Source organism: Oncorhynchus tshawytscha, linkage group LG04 (assembly GCF_018296145.1).
Source record: "Oncorhynchus tshawytscha isolate Ot180627B linkage group LG04, Otsh_v2.0, whole genome shotgun sequence".
In the NCBI taxonomy this organism is placed as follows: domain Eukaryota; kingdom Metazoa; phylum Chordata; class Actinopteri; order Salmoniformes; family Salmonidae; genus Oncorhynchus; species Oncorhynchus tshawytscha.
In genome coordinates, this window is record NC_056432.1 from 15,040,651 (window position 1) to 15,053,500 (window position 12,850).

At 45.5% G+C, this 12,850-nt stretch overlaps 1 protein-coding gene across 1 annotated transcript in view; it reads left to right on the top strand.

The window, feature by feature from the left end:
* Window positions 1–12,850, top strand: part of LOC112247206 (versican core protein) — a 59,981-nt gene that overhangs the window by 16,761 nt on the left and 30,370 nt on the right. Inside the window, exons 8-11 of the mRNA XM_042321263.1 lie at window positions 2,234–2,313; window positions 3,212–3,263; window positions 5,857–6,171; window positions 6,610–6,712. Of these exons, the coding sequence (XP_042177197.1) occupies window positions 2,234–2,313; window positions 3,212–3,263; window positions 5,857–6,171; window positions 6,610–6,712 (550 nt within the window). The remainder of the gene's footprint in view (window positions 1–2,233; window positions 2,314–3,211; window positions 3,264–5,856; window positions 6,172–6,609; window positions 6,713–12,850) is intronic.

Here is a 12,850-nt window from a genome sequence, read left to right on the forward strand (position 1 = left end):
TTGTCATTTGGATAGCCAATTATAGTGTGGAACCACTACTGCACTGAACACATACATTGCTATAGCAAATTAGCTTGTCTAAACAATGCTGAAGAATACCGACGTTGCTTTGCCTTTATAGTGTCATACTATTCTCATATTTTACAACATTTTACTCTATATAGGCTACTTGAGTGTGTTTCATGAAAACCTTAGACCAGGCAAGAATCATGTAGGTTATTTACATCAGAAGACCATTTGAAAATGACAGAAGACAAAGGCAACATTAGCATATTGTCACAATTGTACACCTTCTGACACTTACAGAGCAACAAAAAACAAAAAACATTATTTCTAATCATTAAATATATTAAATATATTTCCACCCCTGTAGACCTGTCAAGGGACCACTTGCAAAACCCTTTTTTTGTAAATGTTTCCCTCTCCCCTGCTAGCTAGTGAATTCCTTAGTGGATCCTCTCTCCCCACATCCGCTAAGAGACTACTTGGTTCTTAGTGCCTGGACCACCTCAGTTCAGTCAGTCAGTCCAGCTGAACAGATGTCCAGACAGACTGGGGGTTCAGAGGGAAATTAACACAAAATGAGAAATGGAGAACTTCACACTCTCTCAGAAAGCAGCTGTTTATTTGATTAACAGGTTTTGTGGTCAGCATAGCAGTGAGGCCTCCAGGACCTGGGTTATGTAAATGACCAATGTTAAGAATAACTCTCTCCACGTCGCGTTTTGCTATCGCTGGTATTCTTCTTCACTGAGGCAGCCGCAACAGTGTAGGACGAGGGAGTGTGTGGCCTCACCTCACCTCACAGTCAATCGGCCAGTGGGAGGGATTACTGTACAGGTGCCTGACGATTTATTCAGCAGGTTATTGATCAGAGTGCCAGTGTGTTTCAGGTGTGATTACTCATGCTTTTTGAGTAATGCTGGATTATAGATTAATAACATGATTGTAATATTTTACCAAGTGTCAATATGCCACTTTTCCTCTTTAATTTCAATCAGTGTAAGGCAATAAAATCCTTAATGTGTTGTAAGCAAATTGGCATGCAGTTTCTGCTGAAGTGGCCTTTTACATGTGTCAGTAACATTACCTCACCCACTTCAGATTACAGTAAATGGGGATATTTGCTACTTGTCCCTCAGCATTTATGCCAAAATGAGGAGTAGGCTGGCCTTGAGGATGAGAAAGATGAGAAGGAGAAAACAGGGGGATACTCCAGTGTTACTGACCCGCTGTGGTGCTACACTAGTTGTAAAGGAGTGTGGTGATCTGGCACGGTGCTACAGGACGTGCTTGGTTTGGCTGCCATTGAGCCTGGGTACAGGTGATCTGGACTCCCTCTTAGAGTGCAGGCCTGCTGGTGCAGCCTGCTGGGGAGAAAGCCAGCACTGTGCTCAGAGGAGCCACACAACAGACCCAGGGCACAGCCTGTGCGTGTGTGTGTGCGCGCACGCACGTAGCTCCCTCTGCTAGCCTGACAGTAAAGGAGGAGGCTTGGCAGCCTACCTGAGTAAGCACAGATGCCTGTCAGCACACTGAAGCCTGGACACCACCTCTAGGGTGATGTCACCACTAAGAAAAAATCTCCCCTCTCTGTGAGGACATCTGAGTATCTGGTGACATGGTGGCTTGACTGTTTTGTGCCACCACAGCAGACACCACTTGCTTATGGGAATTGGCCTCAGTTTTCTGTGCTCACTGGAGTCATTGTAGCCTATAAAAGGGCTTGATAAGTGACAATAATCACTCACGTCTCCCTGATCAGAATGAACTAAATTATCTCTAAGGGCACAGGGATATTTTAACATGCAATAAAATATCACTGTACCCTTATGGGATAATTTTGTTCATTCTGATCAGGGAGATGTGAGTGATTATTGTCACTTATCAAGCCCTTTTTATAGGCTACAATGACTCCAGTGAGCACAGAAAACTGATATTTGTCCACTTATAATTTGATCTTCAATTATGTGCACTCCAGTACAAAATGATTCCTCCAAAGCAACCACATGACCTACCTGCCCACTGAATTTGAGTCAGGAGATAGGTCTGGACTCTGGAGCAGTGGTGCTGTGCAGCTGGTGAGTTTTGTGGCTGAGGTCATGATTTGCACACAGCAGAGTGTTTGTGCCTGTCCTCAGCATGGAGCACTGCTCTCCCTCCAGAGCCACTGCTGGCCTGGGTTTATGTGGGCTGCTGGTTTTATTTTAACAGATGTGTAATATGTCACCAGGAGCTTGGGCACCCGCCATGGAGCAACTGAGGCAGGGAGGGCCAAGAGGGAGGCGGGGAGGCATGGTGGTGGGGGTGAGGGTAAGTTAGTGGTAGTGGTGGTGGTGGTGGGGGTAGTAGTAGTGGTGGGTGTAGTGGTGGGGGTGGCGGTAGTGGTAATGGTGGGGGTCCTGGTAGAGGTGGGGTTGGGGGTAGTGGTGGGCGTAGGTCTAGTGGTAGTGGTGTGGGTGGGTGGGGGTAGTGTTAGTGGTGGGGGTAGTGGTAGTGGTAGTGGTGGTGGGGTGGGGTAGTGGTAGTGGTAGGGGTAGTGGTAGTGGTGGGGGTAGTGGTAGAGGTGGGGTTGGTGGTAGTGGTGTGGGTAGTGGTAGTGGTAGTGTTAATGGTGGGGGTAGTGGTAGAGGTGGGGTTGGTGGTAGTGGTGGTGGTAGTGGTGTGGGTAGTGGTAATGGTGGGGGTAGTGGTAGAGGTGGGGGTAGTGGTGGGGGTAGTGGTAGTGGTGTGGGTAGTGATAATGGTGGGGGTAGTGGTAGAGGTGGGGTTGGGGGTAGTGATGGGGTAGTGGTGTGGGTAGGGGTAGTGTTAGTGGTGGGGTGGGGTAGTAGTGGGGGTAGTGGTAGTAGTGGTGGTGGGGGTAGTGGTAGTTGTGGGGGTAGAGGTAGTGGTAGTGGTGGGGGTAGTGGTAATAGTAGTGGTGGGGGTAGGGGTAGTGGTAGTAGTGGTGGTGGGGGTAGTGGTGGGGGTAGTGGTGGGGGTAGTAGTGGTGGTGGGGCAGTGGTGGGGGTAGGGGTAGTGGTGGTAGTAGTGGTGTTGGGGGTGGTGGTAGTTGTGGGGTAGTGCCGTGGGTGGGGTGGTGGTAGTGATGGCAGTGGTGGTGGGGGGGAGTGGAAAGGGTAGGGAGGTTGACAGTGTGTGGTGAGGTAAGATGCGGTGATTAAAGAGTGTGTGTAACAGGTGGGTTATTGCTCTCCTGTGTTCCCAGGCTCCACTGGCCTTAAACAAGTGTCAGCCTCTGCAGCTCTCGGCTCCTGCAGGTGTTCTCTCTTCCAGCCATTAATCTATCTGAGCCACAGCTTGTGGGAAACTTTTATTTTCAGATGGGAGAGAGAAATAGATGGAGGAGGAGTGTGTGGTGAATGGTGAATGAATAACCATTATCCCCTACCCTGGCGCTGGTTGGATTGCAAGTAGAAAATGGTAAACAGATCAAGCCAAAGAATGGTGAGCTGATTACCATGACAGAGAGACGACCACACTGCTCTGTGTTCTGCCAAGCCATTTACCACCTTGTTTATAAAACATTTTAGTGCCGTCAGATCAGGGCGTGAAGCTGGCTGACTCACAACGTTTGTTATTAATAAGGGGAAGGGAAAAACGAGTGTGCATCTCAAGGGGACGTGTGAGGACTTATTTTCCAAAGGCTGTACGGTTGTGTGGGCCGATCATTAGATGTGGCACGCGTTCCTCTCCAGGGAGACACTCTGACATCCAATGGATCTGCTCAGGGTTTGACTCCGAACAGCCGTTCTTGTTTGCAAAGCAGGGCAGGAACAGGATGTCTGTCTTTACTCAGGGCCTTAGTTGACTTGGGGTCTGAGGGGAACCTTTCAGCCCGCAGGACATGGGCTTAAGGGCCGTGTTACACCGAGTATACGCATTCTTTAATGCTCACCATAACATCCTGATTGAAACATCACTGCCAAGTATTGTGAGGTATACCAGATGCCATCCTCTTAACTGGTGAAGCATGTCACTTAGTGTGCTTTCCAAAGCAAGGCGTAAAGCGTGTAGGACGATGGGGATAGCTTTGTGCTTTAGAGAGAGTAAAGGATGCTGCTGAGTTACCATAAAAAAAGAAGAAGAAATTAACACAGCTGATGGAGAAAAAAAAACTACTGATGAAGCCTAGGGTCACACAAGGTCATTGGACCACTATACTGTATGTGTGGTATTTGATTGTTTGTGAATGTGTACAGATGCAGGATCTTCATTTGAACCAGTTTGCTACAGCAGGAAAATAATCCTGCAGCAACAGGAAATGTAAATTCTTATGTGGATTATAATTAATGGACATTGTCGTAGGGGTTGATACAGTTTTTGTAAGGGTAAATCAAGTCTGAAATTTCAAAGAGGAAATTTCAGAAGCCTTTTTAAACCTCATACACTACAAGTTTTACATTTCCTGCATTGCAGGAAATTTCTCCTGCAACAGGGTGATCAAATTAAGATCCTACATCTGTAGTATTGAAGGACATGTATTATTTATGAATCCAAGTTGGAAGTGGCCACCATCAATACAGATATTAAATAAGACCTGTAATGCAATAGTGGTAACCCCAGACAAGCAAACGATGTTCCACGAAGATGTTTGGAAGTGTCACTATTTAATTTGGAATCCTCAATGTTAAGCCTAAATGTTACATTTCTGACTCACTTAGATGGCTTGTGGTCATATTTTCTTAGAAAATTAATTGGGGATATAAATCTGTGGATTATGGTTTGGATAGTATTCAGTTGGCAGACAAGCCAAAGTTTCCAAGTATGTACGAGAAGATTTGATTTATAATATTTGTATTATTTGTAGGCTGGCCTTTAAAGTGACAAGTCCTCTCATGCTATTTTTGTTGTGACGATGCTGTGACCATATCAAATCATTAAGTCATAAGCACATAACAGGCATTAGCTGCTGAGCTCTACTTAGTGCCGCATCTTGCCACTCGATTTTACCATCCCCTGCTATTTGTGACTAGACAGAGGACCTACAAAAAACAGGAGTAGAAGCGGACTCCTTCCCTCCCACTGATCACCTAGGCCTAGGGGATCTTACATTATTTCAGGTCCAATGTTTTGTAAACCATGGAGCTGAATAGAGTTCAGCTGAAAGAGGAAGGGCAAACATGGAATTGTTTTTATTTGGATTTCCACTCACTAAATACAGCCTAGACGGAGAACTGTGAAAGTTGAGACAACCCACTGGGCAAAAACTGGTTGAATCAACGTTGTTTCCATGACATTTCAACCCCCTATGTGATGACGTTGAATCAACATGGAAAATGTGTTGGATTTGCAAAAGGTCAGAGCATTTTGTATTTTTTTTCACCCAACTTTCAACCTAAATCCAATGACATGGTGAAATGTGTTGTTGATTTCACGTTGAATTCACAACTTAATGAAACGCAAATCAAAACTAGACGTCTGTGCCCAGTGGGAATGCTTTTCAATTTCTGTATGGATAGGAATGTGTATATTTTCACATTATCTACTCTTTGTATCTTTGGAAAATCCACACCTTAGTAAAATTATAGAGAATGACCATTACTGTGTTCAGTCAGGTTACATTTCAGGAAGAAAGAAATCTAATCATAAGTTTAAGAACAATGTCACAATTGTTCATTTTGAGCACTTTATCAATCACTTTCAATAATGATTTAGTAATAAGTATAAATAAATGCATGAACTAATGTTACCAACACAATTACTTTTTATAGTGTCATTGTCATGTATGCTAATCAGTCTCTTTCCCCCCTCTTTCTCCCTCTATCCCTCTCTCTCTCTTTCTCTTTTGCACTCTTCTTTTCTTTCCATTTCTCTGTCTATTTTCAATGGATGCGACTCTGCTGATCTTAGACACTTTGAGTCCGTTCCCTATCATCCCTGCCGTTCCTGACCAGGCCACCCCCTCCCTGGTGGATGGTGAGCCCATGCTGGCCAGTGGAGAACCTGACTTATTCTCCTCTGCTGCTGTCACCATCACCCCAATGCTGAGCTTCATCAATGGAAAACATGAGGTGACCCTGGAGCCAGAGAGAAGACGGGTAGAGGAGGAGGTTGGGAGGAGACCAGGAGGAGACCAGTTCCAGTTTGAGGGCAATGTGACCACTCTGGGGGGCAGCGAGGAGGAGATGACCCCCGCCGTTTTTGATTACTCTGTGATAGAGATTGGTACTATAACAGATGAGACTGAGGTTCAGAATGAGATATCTTTGGTGCCCAAGGAGGAACTGTTCTCAACTTCCCCACTGCCTTTGTCAATGTCCACTCTGGACACATTTTTTGAAAGCTATGGCCCTGAGATGGTTCATGTGGAGTCAACTCCTCCTCTGTCACCTCCAGAGCAGTTTGAGGAAACCACACAAGGCCCCGCTGCAAAGACAGAAGTGACTGTAACCTCTGCACCTGTCACAACAATTGTGAAAACCACCCCATCCAAAACAGAGCAAACAGCTGAGGGTGTATCATCTTTTTCAGAAACCAGAGAGGGACCAAGTGACATCATAACTACGTCCACTGAAGCAGTGTCCACTGTTTCACCATCTGGCACAGCAGTAACCAAAGCTTCAGAACAAACCCAAACATCTCATACACCCACACCCCCTGAAGGAAGCCAGCAAGTCAGCACCTCTGTGTTTGACAAAGAGGTGGAGGGATCAGAGACACAACCCCCGGATGATGACAGTAATGCTGAGGTGACTCAGCCAGAAGGGTCTGTGGAAGAGCTCTCTGTCTCTCCCACAACTGAACTGCACGTGTCCACAGATGCGCCTGAAATTGCAGTAGGAACAAAGAGCACCTCTGCTGTTCCAGATGTTGTAATCTCCACTCAAACCCCTTTACTGTCCGTCTCTACACCCACTTCTGTTGATGTTGAAGATGGCTCACCGCCAGCGACCCCCAGTGACATTGAGGGCTCCACCTCAGGCGAGGAGGAAGGATCAGCACAGGACACACACACTCCTCAGGAACCAACCAGCACCACTCTGCCTTCCTTAACAACAAGTGCCCAAACAACTTTAGGAGAAACAATCACGACTGAGGTGACGCCATCCAAAAAGGCAGGCAGCACGAAATCGCATTCCTTGAGCTCTACCACAGCTGAATTTTTGACAAGCCATAAAGAGGGAACAACAGTTAGCCAGCCTCTTGTGTCTCCCACCGTGAAAGACACGACTGCAGCGCATATGGTTTCCACACCAGAGCAGGAGACCACAGGAGACCAAACTCCTGATATGTTCACAACCAGCTCTCCATCATCCAACATGGAACAGATCTTGTTAGGATCCACAACAACGTTACCAAGAACAAGCTCAGCAGATACTACACAGGAAAGTGAGATCACAGCACCGACCAAAGACCGAACAGACACAGAGAAACCAATAGTTGTTCCTGTCATTGATGAGACTGAGACAACTTCAACCTCCACAGATGAAGAGGGTTCTGAGAGTCCGGCAATATCTCCAATGTCCAGCAAAGAATTTCCTTCAACAACTGCCTCTCCAATATATAATACTATTCAGATGATTAAGACAACCATGGCAACTCTCTCAGACTTAGTCAGCCGATACACCACACAGGGCACAATTCTGACACGTGAGGTACCTAAACAAGACGAAGAGACCACAAGCAAAGATAAACCTTCAGTTACCCCAACTATTACGGAGGAGGAAAGTTCAGGTGACCCTGGTATGTTTACTAGCACATCTACTGCAACACCGCTCTCTCCTCTTTATAGTACAGTCAAAACAGAACATGATGTGACCACAAGCTCAACAGCAACCAGTGAGGCTACAGAGCAAACAGAGAAACCATCAGCTACTCCGATTAGTGATGACACAAAGACTAGCACAGCCGTCACCCCTACAGATGAAGATGAGATTTCTCCGATGTCCACAAAGGAGTCTCTTGTGACAACAGCATCTCCTATGTTCAGCATGAGCAAAATGGAGGATGAGAAATCAACATTATCATCAAGCATTGAACCCAGTAAAAAAGTTGATGTGTCATCAACAGTCTCACCTTCTGTGACTTTCAGCCCAGCTGTTTCTAGTGGAGCTAAAGTGGATACTCAAGTGACTGAGGCAAGCTCAACCCTATCCTCGACAGTGACCTCAGGTGACCAGACAAGTGAGATTTACACCAAAGACACTGCAACTCCCACAGTGTCTTATTTTTATAGCACTGAGAAACCAGTAATTACTACCACAGTGTCATATGAAACAGCAGAGAGTGCAGTTAGAGAGCAGGTTGAGAAACTGGCAGGCTCAGAAAAACCTTCATCTATTCCTGTTACAGAGACAAGCTCAGCTCTCACCACAGATGAAGAGAGCTCAGGTGATCAGACTCCTGATATGTTTACCAAAGAGCCTGTCACTTCAACAGTTTCTTCTGTTTGTAGCACAGTCAAGGCAGAACAAATGACAACCACTGAAATGCCACATGTAATGATCACAACAGGAAAGAGTGAAGTTACAGGGCAGACTGAGAAATCATCGGGTTCAGAAAAACCATCAGTTACACCTGTTATTGATGAGGTGGTGACGAGCACAGTTATCTCCTCTACAGACGAAGAAAGCTCAGTTGACCAGACAAGAGATACGTTCACCATAGACTCTGCAACTACAACAACCACCAGTTTTCCTCTGTTTAGTACAGAGAACCCAGAACATGTAGAGACTACAGCATCACATGGAACTGCAACAGGGGAGTCTCCACAGACAGCTACTTCTCTGTATAGCCCTGAGAAACCCGGACAAGTAACCACTTCATCACATGAAACTGCAACACCTGACACTGCGACTGCTACTACTACAGTTTCATCTGTATATAGCACAGAGAAAACAACGTCACAAGAAAATGCAACAGCGGAGATAGTCACAGAAGTCACAGAGAGGCCAACAAGCACAGAAAAACCTTTAGGTACCCCTGTTACTGTTCACACAGAAGAGGATACAAGCTCAAGTGGAGCAACAGCTGAGATGTTCACCAAGGAGTCTGTTGCAACAACTACATCCACATCAGAGTCACTTAGTGCTTTCACTACATCAAGACCAACAGTGACCTCAAGTTCAATCTTGACCCTGACAGAGGAAGATGCTTCTGGTGACCAGACACCTGATATGTTTACCAAGGCACCATTCTCAACGATTGAGTTTTTCAGTAGATATACCACTGTTCATACATCTACTGGAAAGGTGATGGAACAAACCGGGGCATCAACACATTCTACCCACAGCACCTCTTCACCCATGGACTTGGAGGTATCTGGAATCTCAAAGACAGATGATGACCAAGAGACAACTCAGCCAGTAGGATTAAGTGTGGAGGTAGTAGTTGAAACCAGCAGTAAACCACAGGACCAGTTCGCTGTAGCCACCGATGAGACAGAAATCAGAGAGACTGAGAGTAAATCTGAGGCTCTAGGTGTTGCATCCTCAACACAGTCCACACAGCTCAGCCAAGAATCTACATCAACCAAAAACCCTCTATCCACTAGCACAGCTGAGACAATAGAATCACCGACTGCTTCATTGTCTGAGCAAGGAAGTGGAGACTTGACAGAACCCTCTTTTTCAGAAAGTGATGCCACAGAAGGTGAGAGTTCAGGTGATGACACATCTGCTATTACAACAGTCCCACTGCATACTACATCATATTCAACAGACTCATTGGTTACAAAATCAGTAAGCACTGAAGTAACTAATGGAACCAGGGGGGTTGAGCAGACAGAAGAACCACCAGGCACAGATGGACCTTCAACTGGCCCTGTCTCAAGTGTGACAGCCTCAGTGGTCACATTCACTGATGAGGAGAGCTCTGGCTACCTGACACCTGAAATGTTTACCAAGGAATCTACTACACCAACATCACTAGGTTCAGAAGCTTTGATGATCACATCTTCCTCCCCAATCATCAGCATTGACCAATTCCAAAGCACAACTGTAGGAAAAGTCATCACACCCACAGAAGAAATAGATGAGTCACCCATAGAATCTCCCACTGCAGCAGTTGAAACTTTGGAGCCTTCTGTGGACCAAGCAACTGGACTAGCAAGCACATCATCACCATTTGTCACTGCATTCACTTACGTAGACATGGGGGTCTCGGGAATCTCAGCAGCAGATGACGACCAGGAGACAAGTAAACCTGAAGGTTCAGTTGAGGAGGCACCAGTGGAAACCACCACTAAACCGCAGTACCAGTTCACTGTAGCAATCGATGAGAATGAAATCAGAGAGACTGAGAGCACATCTGAGAGTCCAAGTAATGTTTCTTCAATAGAGATCACACAGTCCCAAGAATCCACATCAACCCAATCTCCTTCCATGTCAAGCAAAGGTAAACCAGCAGAGACTTCCACAGCCTCCTTCACAGAGCAGGGTAGTGGTGACTTGACAATAGACTCTATAGCTGAGGATGAACGGAGAGAGCACGAGAGTTCAGGTGAAGACATCTCAGATGTGTCCACTAAGCAACCTGCAAGCACGACTGCTCCTGTCCTGTCTAGTCCAGCAACAACAAAGGAGGGATTCACCACATTGTCTGTCAGTGGTGACGCCACCCTTGAAACAGCTGTTGAGGTTGATGCTACTCTATCAATCGGCACAACTGCAGAGGTACCTAAGTTTATTTCTAGCGCAGTTCAGACACCGGAAAGTGAGGTGACAGAAAAAGATGCAAGCAGCACAGAGAAACCATCAGTTGCTTTAAGTTCAAATGTAACACTCACAGGCGATAAAAGCTCAGGTGACCAGACCCCTGATATGTTTACCAAAGAGTCTGTTACTACAAAGGTTTCTTCTGAATACAGCACAGTCAAAGCAGAACAAATGATGTCCACGACAAAAGTTTCTTCTCTGTTTAGCACTGAGAAGCTAAAACAAATATTGACCAGAGAACCTCATGAAACTGCAACAGCTGAGACTGCAAGACATGCTACAAATACAACTTCTTCTCTGTATAGCACTGAGAAACCTACCACAGTGCAACAGGACACTGCAACAAAAGACAGTGAAAAGACTGCTACAATTTCAGCTACTTCTCTGTTTAGCACTGAGAAACCAAGTCATATAACGACTTCAGTATCAAAGGAAATTGCAACAGTGGAGTCGATAATGACTGCTGCTGCTAATACATTTTCTTCTCTACATAGTACAGAGAAAATTGCTAATTTTGAGACTACCATCGTAGAGGAGGAGAGCTCAGGAGATCTGACTTCTGATATGTTTACTACTCAGTCAGCTGCCACCCCTCTTTCTCCAGTGTATGGTACAGTCAGACCAGAACAGCCAGGGGCACCATCAAGTTCTGAAATGCCATCATTTGTTCCTTTTATTGATGAAACAGAGACAAGCACCGCCCCCACTTCAGAAGGGGATAGAAGGTCAAGTGGTTCAACACCTGAGATGTTCACAAAGGAGTCATTTGCAACAACTGCATCCACATCAGAGTCAGTTAGTGCTTTCACTACAACAAGACCAACTGTGACCTCAAGTTCAATCTTGACCATTACAGAGGACGATAGTTCTGGTGACCAGACCCCTGATATGTTTACCAAGGTATCTACTATTGCAACATCTCTGGATGTCACCTCACAGACAACAATTGCAATTGCCCAGCCTTCAGTCACTGCCATTGTCGAGAAAACAACAGGTTTGATGTATACCCTCAGAGATGAGGGATCAGGGGACACAGCTGAAATTATTCCCCAAGAATCATCTACGACTCCCATTGTTACCCTGATAGATCAGACACGGGAACCAATGGAGACATCAGCTACAGTGATCGGAACCTCACAGAAAGCAATCACTGATATAACAGAATCTGGACCGATTAGAGAAACAGGAAGGACATCAGGTATTCCCCTTATTGATGATACAGAGAAAAGTTCAATTCTTGATATGTTTACCAAAGACGCTGCAACCACCACGGTCTCTGCTCTTTTCAGTCCAGAGAAACCAGGACATGTCGGAATGACAGCGTCACATGATTTTGAAACAGATGAGACCTCAAAGACAGCTCCTACTTCTGCTTCGTCTCTATATGGCACAGAGAAAGCAGGACAAGTTACAGAAAAATCAACAGATACCACTATTAACGGTGACATAGAGCCAAGTTCATTCCTCACCTCAACAGATGAAGAAAGCTCAGGTGACCAAACAACTGAGATTTTTACAAAGACTTCCTCTGTGACACCTACATCTTCTTTGTACAGCACAGAAGCAACAAGTTTAGCTTACATTGCTGTCACATCATCCATATCTCCAGACATTGAAGAGGTGTTCAATGACAGTACCGCAGAGGCTTCACTCGTTGAAGATAAACCTTCAACTGCTCAAACTACCAAACAACTTGAGGGAGAACTTACAATCCTCAGCACTGCCCCTGACAAAAGTTCAGTCCTCACCACAGAAAAAGAGAGCTCAGGTGATCAGACACCTGATATGTTTACCAAAGACACAGGAACAATAACAGTTTCTTCTCTGTTCAGTGCTAAGAAGCCAATACCAGTAGTGACTACAGCATCGCACGAAACTGCAGCAGCTGAAATATCAAAGACTACAATCACTTCAGCTTATTCTCTGTATAGCACTGAGAAGCCTACCACAGCGTCACAGGAAACTGCAACAGCAGATAGTAAAAATACTTCTACAACTATAGCAACTTCTCTGTTTGGCACTGAGAAGCCAGGACATATAACAACCACAGTATCACAGGAAACTGCAACAGTGGAGTCGAAAATGACTGCTGCTGCAGCTACAGTTTCTTCTCCACATACTACAGAGAAAACTGCTCATGTTGAAACTACCATCCTAGAGGAGGAGAGCTCAGGAGATCTGACTTCTGA